Genomic DNA, 6,926 nt, shown 5'->3' on the forward strand with positions numbered 1-6,926 from the left:
TTTTAAATGAAATGCTATAATATGCAAAATTACCAGATTAATGAATTAATTAACAGGAAAATAATCTTTGCCAGAAAAACTATGACTGTGATTTTCCAAAATAGAATCGGATTGTCCATATATATTAGCCAAAAGTAAGCCCAGCTTTGCAGTAGAAACCCCACTGCCAGTCTGAAAGTTAGCTTTAGGAAGGGGTTGGTTGGATGGAGTCAACCACCAGCAGAATACAGCTGTTCAAAATCAACACTTGACCAAATTCAACCATTTGCCCCAAACTGATTTGTGTGTCGACGCCCCCTAACTCCGATTTTATGAATATCTCAATAACATAGCAATTAATTTAATAAAGGAACTAACCAATTTTAAATTGCAATAAATTTACCAAACATTTTCACTGTTTATGGAGAGCTTTACAGTAAGAAAGTATCAACAAAAGCAGGCACATCCGTGTACAAAGTGTTGCCGCTGGGTGCTGTTTCACTTCGGCCACCCATAAAGTACCCGCTGCTCTTTCTGTCCTCTCAGCGTGGGTCCTTCCTCCCGTGAAATCACCCTCGCTCTCTGAGCTCTCTCACCCTGAACCGGACTTGCCAAAGAGAAGTGCGATGGGGGCGAGGCAACCCCAAGACATTTATTGTAAACTTTAAAATGGAATCCGGATACGAACAGACACAGAAAAGAAGAGAAACCTCCCAGACACAGAAATGGTGATAGTGAAGGACCAGTCTCGCGGCGAGGAGCCCTCAGCGACGCGAGGCCAGTCCGCCCCTGAAGGTGCCACGCCACGCCAGCCCTGGTCCTCCCTCGCTGCGGCGGCCGGGCGGGGAGGCGTGCGCGGGCTCGAGCGCTGTCTATCTGGGGTGGGCCCGGGCACTCAGCAGGCCGGGCTTGGCTCCCACGGGCGCCCCGCCTCGCAAGGTGGCCGGCAGCAGTAGGGGTAGGAGGCGTTGAGGTCGGGGTCCGAGGGCGCGTACCCCGGCAGCTCCACCGACGGGTGCCCCCCGCAGCACACCTCCACACCCGCCTCGTCGAACGCGTGGAAGACGCCCACGTTGATGTAGGAGACAGCGTGGTGCGCCGCGAAGCCCGCGCAGTCCCCCGGGGCGGTGAAGTCCGACTCCTCCGGGGACAGGATGGAAGCCTCGCTCGGCCGCGGCTGCAGCCGCCGGCCCCGTCGGCCCCGCCGGCCCCGCCGCGCCCGGGAGGCTGACGGTTGAGCGCGGAGCCCGGGGCCGCCGCGGGGTCGCGCCAGGGCCCGGCCTCCCCTCCGCCGGCCGCGCCGGCCACGCCGAGCCTGCGACGACCTGTAGTTCTTGACCAGCAGGAGGCTGAGCAGGCCCAGGAGGCACTCGAGCGAGTTGAAGACGGTGGAAAGCACCAGGCCACGCTGGTAGTCCTTCAGCTGGCGGCACTTGGCGGACGTGGCGCTGTCCAGGGTGCTGCGGGCGCGCTGCGCGCCGGGGGCCGGGCCGGGGGCGGCAGCCGCGGGGCCCGGGGCCGGACCGGGGGCCGCGGCCGGCGCGCGGGGCGGCAGACAGTAGTGGGAGTACTTGCGTTCCACTAGGGACACGGTGTCGCCGTCGATCACGGCGCCCGCGAAGGCGCTGAGGACCCCGAGCATGAAGACGAGAACGCCGAGCAGGAGCAGGTTCTGGCTGTTCACTGGCCCTGAGGGCCCGGCTGCGGCCCCCGGCTCTCCCGGCGCGGCCTCTGGAGCCCCTGCCGGGGCCGCGGGGACCCCAAGCCCCGGGCCCGGCCCCGGCCCCGCGAGGGGCGCGTCCCGGGGCCCGCAGCAGAGCAGGGCGGCGCCGAGCAGCGAGAGGCCGGCGGCCAGCAACAGCCCCGAGTAGAAGGCGCCGGCGGCCGCCCCCAGCCGGAACGGCTCCCCGCGCAGCTCCGAGCCCAGCGAGAAGCACTTGAGGCCGACGGCGGCGGCGCTGAGCGCGCAGGCGAGCAGGAGGCAGGAGGAGAGCGCGGCGCAGGCCCCGCGGACGCTCCACTTCATCCTCCGCGCCCGAGCCGGCCCGCACCCCGCGCGCCCGCCGCCGCCCGCCGCCGCCCCCGCCGCCTGCGCCTCCTCCCGGCGCCGCGCGGCCGGACCGCCGGCCTCCTCCTCATCCTCCCGCGTCCTCTCTGGCCCGCGCCGCCGCCGCCGGAGTCCGCATCCTCCGCCTCGCGCCGCCGCCGCGGCCCCGCGCCGGGAACCGATGCGGCGCGGAGGACCGCAGGGCGCGCGCGCCCCCTCCCCAGCCCGCGGCGCCCCTCCCTGGACGCTCCACTCCCCCCACCCCACCCGCGGCCCCGTGAGCCTGGCCCAGGCGCCGCCCTCCTCCGCTCCCCCCAACCCCCGCAGCCCCTAGGACGCCCCTCTGCCGCCTCCCCAAGGAGAAGTGCCCCCCTCCCGTCTCTTCGCCTTCCTCCCACTATCTTGGCCGCTTTGGGAACACCACCCCCCACCCCAAGGCTCTCTCCCTTCCCCCCGGATTCCCCCTAAGGGTCCACCCCCCAATACCTCCCACCTCTTGTGCCCCTAGGTCTGCACTTCCCCGGCGACCAGGTTCCACGCCCACCGGCCTGCCAGCGGCCTGGACGCCAGAGGAAGTTAGCTTGGGGTGCAGGGAGGAGGGGAAGAGGGGAACCCGGTGCCGTCAGGCTATGAGGGAAAGCCTGGGTACAGGAGAGGGGAAGGGGACCAGTCTGCAGGACAGGGGAAGGAGAAGGACCCAAGAATGGAGAGCCCAGGTGGGGAGGAGGTTTGGGTGGGGGAACGGAGATGGGAGCCCAGAGAAGGGGTGAGCCTGGATGCTGAGGGGGATGGGTGCGGGAGTCTGGATGCCAGGGAGGGGAGGGTTAAGGAGATCAGGTGCTGGGACCCTACAGCGCAAACTGGGAATCGCCAGCTCCTGTGCATGGGGGTGGTGGGTGTAAGGTTTTGCAGCCAAGGTAAACACAACACCAGGCGAGGTAGGCGCAAGTGGGGAGGTGGGTAGAGGTGCTGCCCAGCTGGAGGTGAAGCCTCCGACAGAACCTTGGATGAATCTCATTTGGACATGCGGAATTTTCCTCAGGCTCGGGTGCGTGTGAGTTAATTCATCAGAAGGCGATTCACAGCCTGAGTGCAACGGTGGGGGAGCGGGGGGGAGGGGGGACAGTAAGAGCCTCTTTCTGACCATCCGACCTCTAGGTGGGTGAAGGAAGGCGCGTGGGGCGAGCGAGATGGCCTTTCCCCAGGTATCTCTGGGCCCTCCATCTTCTTCCTGTAAGGTGCCCTGGGATGGGACTTCTCCGGAAGGCCCTCTGAGGTCCCATCGGGCCGAGTGGCTGGGCCTGCGCCTGCGGTTCCTTCCACACCGTCTCTGCAGCTGCAGCAGCAAGGCCTGGGGAGCCCATGACTCACTCTGCTGGCGAACTGCAGCGTTAAATAACTTTGTGTTGCATCCTGGAGAGGCAGGCGTGGCTGCAGCTAAAGAGCTGGGGGCGCTGGGGGAGCAGGGGAGATGCAGGGTGCTTTGGAACACACCTCTGTTCGTGCCACCTACTTAGCCAGTTCTGGCCTACAGAGACATCCCCCTGAGCTCACAGTTTCATGCCCCTTCCTGCGAGGAGTGCGTGACCATTGGTGCCCCATGAGTACTCCGGCACAAGCCCCCAGAGGTTCCTTGTGTCTGGAGAAGCCACACCCACATTCTCAAGGCAACCCGCGTGCAAGAGCCCCTCGCCCACATTTCACGGAAACCATCTGCCCAGTAAATGTAATATGAAGGCCCTTCATGCGGCTCTCTGGACATTTGCGTGGGATTGACTCGAAATGCGATAGCTGTGAGGAGGAGCAGGTTTCACTGTATTTTTAGCAGGCAGTGCAGATTTTAGAACATCAGCTGAACCTCCTCGTTCTGTCCTGCTCCTCATGCAGGATGACTTGCCAGAAAAGTGGGAATAGTGAGCCTTCTTTCACATTTATGGTGTATAGGTTTTAAAAGGACAGTGTGTAAATCAGCTTGTATAATAATCGTGGCACCCACGCGCGTGAGCGGAGTTGCCATGAGCTTACTTCCAATGATTATTCCGGTTTCCAGGGAGACGAGGTTTGCAGCCACCTCCGTGGAGAAGGATGGAGCAGTCTCTCCATTCCTCGTGCGTGCCGCCGCAGCCAAATTGATTAGGCTTTGGGGGCGGAAGTGAACTGACGTTAGCTCTTCCTCCGCCCCGCCCTGATCCTCCGAAGAAGGCTGGAGGCCTGAGGCTGGAGTCCTTGCACCTGGCGGGAGTGGGGGCGGGGCATGGGAGGCGGGGCTGCACCGGAAGAGGCTATGTGGTAGCTACTGTGAAGGTTAGAGGCTTGGGATTTTTTTGAGATCTGGCCTCCTCTCTCCTTGAGTGCCCCCCCAAACCCATCAACCCTTGGCTATACACTTTCATTCCCCTGACCACCTCTGTTCCTTAAACTCATCATGCCTCTCCCTGTCACAGGGCCTTTGCATATGCTATTCCCTCTTTCTGCTGTATGTTTCCCTTGCCACATCCTCACCTGGCTTCTGCCTTCTCATTTCGTAGATCTTAGCTTCACCCCACTAACTTTTGTTGGGTGCCTGCTGTCTTCCAAACACTGTAGAGTGTTTTGCACAGGTTTTCTTATTTAGTCCTTGCAACAAACCCTGAGTCAAGTGGTCCTGTTACTCTCATAGAGGCTTTCCATGAATAGAGTCAGGGTTCAAACCCAGCCTCTGTGCACAGCCTCCCTACCCCTTCACCTACCTCTGCCCCACTAACCTCCCTCTCTGCTTCCCCTCCTCCCTGTCCCCCCACCTCCCTGCCTCCCAGCCCCTGGCAGAGGGTTCCCCATAACAGGTAGGAACTCCTGGTGGTTTAAATGCCTGTCTTTCCCATCATGGTTGCTCAGTGCAGGCAGTCTATTGTCCATCTTGTCTCCCTGCTTCTCCCCATCAGGATTCAGTCCTGCCCTGGTTGTGTGGAATGAGTGAATGAGCAAATGAATGAGCAGTGGTCAGCTAACCTTGTGTCACTCTGTCCTGTGACAGAACCTAAACATCTGTTTGGTTCTGCTCACTGGGAGAACAGGCAAGGCCAGCAGGCAGAAGAGGCATCCACCTCTGTGTTGAGGTTAAGGAAGGCTCTCTAGGAGAGAGCCACGAGGGAGGTGGGAGCAGGCAGCAGGAGGAAAGGCTGAGGAGGAAGCTGGGAACTCCTGGACCTCCAGAGACCTTGGGGCCAGAGAGCAGGTGACCTGTCATGAAGGGTCTTGAGCCGTGCCAGTTTGGAATTCATCTTGAGAATGGGGAAACCCTAGACGGGCAAGTGGATGCTATGGTGCATGTTTTGGAGGAACACTACCCAGGATTCAATCCAAGACTGGGTTGAGAATGAGGGGATGAAGGCATGTGGGAGTGATGGGAGCATTTGGGGCTCCCACCCATGGAGGGTCCTGCCCCAGGACCCCAGGATGGAAGGGTCCTGCCCCATCATGGTGCTCATTGCAAGTATTGTAATCTCTGCTATTTGCTGTCTGGCACTGAGCAGATAGTCACCTGTCCTCCCCTCTGTCTGTAGGAAGGAGGGCCAGCAGTCTGTGATCCCTGTGTTGTTGTTGTTGTTGTTGTTGTTTAATTTTATTTATTTATTTGAAAGATGGAGCACGAGCAGAGCAGAGGGAGGAGGATAAGCAAACTCCCCACTGAGCAGGACTCTGAGATCAGGACCTGAGCTGAAGGCAGACACTTAATCAACTGAGCCACCCAGGTGCCCGTGTGGTCTCTGTTATACAGAGCTTCCTTTTAGGGTGACCCCACAACCATCCCTCTCTCAGGGGAAGGGCCTCTCTGCACCGGAAGTGGTTTCTGACACCTATAAACAGGGGTGTGAATTGGAATGACCCATGTACATTTTGAAAACTGATTCTGTTGCTTTCTGGTGGAATCCTTTCCCTAACCCCTACCAGACTCAACTGTGAAGCCCCTTCCCTCCCAACCATGCAGCATAGCCAGAGGAGCCCCTGGGAGGGAGTAGTGTGGTCTCCAGTGGGGTGATTTGGGGCTCTCAGAGGTCAGGCAAGGGACAACGCTGGAAAGAAGCAACACCCCAGTGAGCAATGACTTCAGACCCATTGTTGGGGCAGAAGGAGTGATTCTAAACCTCACAGAGCCTACCAGAGACCCATCACAGGGACCAGGGTAGCCCCTCCAAGTGGGGCACATCATTTCCTGAGTCTAAAGACAGGGAACCAGAGCCCAGAGATGGTGACTCAAACCGTTATGTGTTGTTGTTGTTGTTGTTGTTGTTTCTGATTACAACAGTTATCATACTTCAAGTGAAGAATATTTTCCCTATCAGCCTTAAATTTCATTTTAATATTTACGTATTTATTAGCATTTGAAATCCAGTCTCCTAGAGAATTGACTTCAGTTAATTTGATTGATGCTAATTATTTTTCTCTAATTTATCATTTAACTTTTTGGTATTTTTATCCTTTATCTTTTTAACTGGATAAATAGTCAAATGTTTCTCTTATTATTAATTCTCAGCCCCCATTTTCCAGGAGCAATCAATATGAATCTTCACTTATCGATGTGGTTTGTGCATTTCCATGCCAGCTCTGCTTAGGGGATGGACAATCTGAAGAATCACTCTCACAAAACCAGAGCCAGTGAGCTCTGCAAGATGCAAGAATGCACCTTAATTATTATTTCAAGTGCTTTTGTCTTGTGAGATATAATAGATCCACAGAAAAAGTCTGCAAAATACACATGTAACAGCCTAATGACTTATAAGTGAGCATCTAGATACTTGCTGCCATGTCAAGGACCAATATGGCAGGACCTGAGTACATAGCAGGCCCCTCCCCAGTCACGCACCCCTCCCAGAAAGGCTCTGCCAACTTTACTTGAAACCACCTCCTTGTGTTCACTTAG

At 57.9% G+C, this 6,926-nt stretch overlaps 1 protein-coding gene across 1 annotated transcript; it reads right to left on the bottom strand.

The window, feature by feature from the left end:
- Positions 1-324: 324 nt before the first annotated feature.
- Positions 325-2,062, bottom strand: TMEM271 (transmembrane protein 271). The gene has a single exon (XM_045072739.1). It carries the CDS (start codon positions 2,003-2,005, stop codon positions 875-877), a length of 1,131 nt encoding a protein of 376 aa, XP_044928674.1. The 5' UTR covers positions 2,006-2,062; the 3' UTR covers positions 325-874.
- Positions 2,063-6,926: the final 4,864 nt, after the last annotated feature.

The sequence above is a fragment of the Mustela putorius genome, unplaced genomic scaffold (genome assembly GCF_011764305.1).
Source record: "Mustela putorius furo isolate JIRA1106 unplaced genomic scaffold, ASM1176430v1.1 tig00000083_pilon_pilon_pilon, whole genome shotgun sequence".
NCBI classification, from domain to species: domain Eukaryota; kingdom Metazoa; phylum Chordata; class Mammalia; order Carnivora; family Mustelidae; genus Mustela; species Mustela putorius.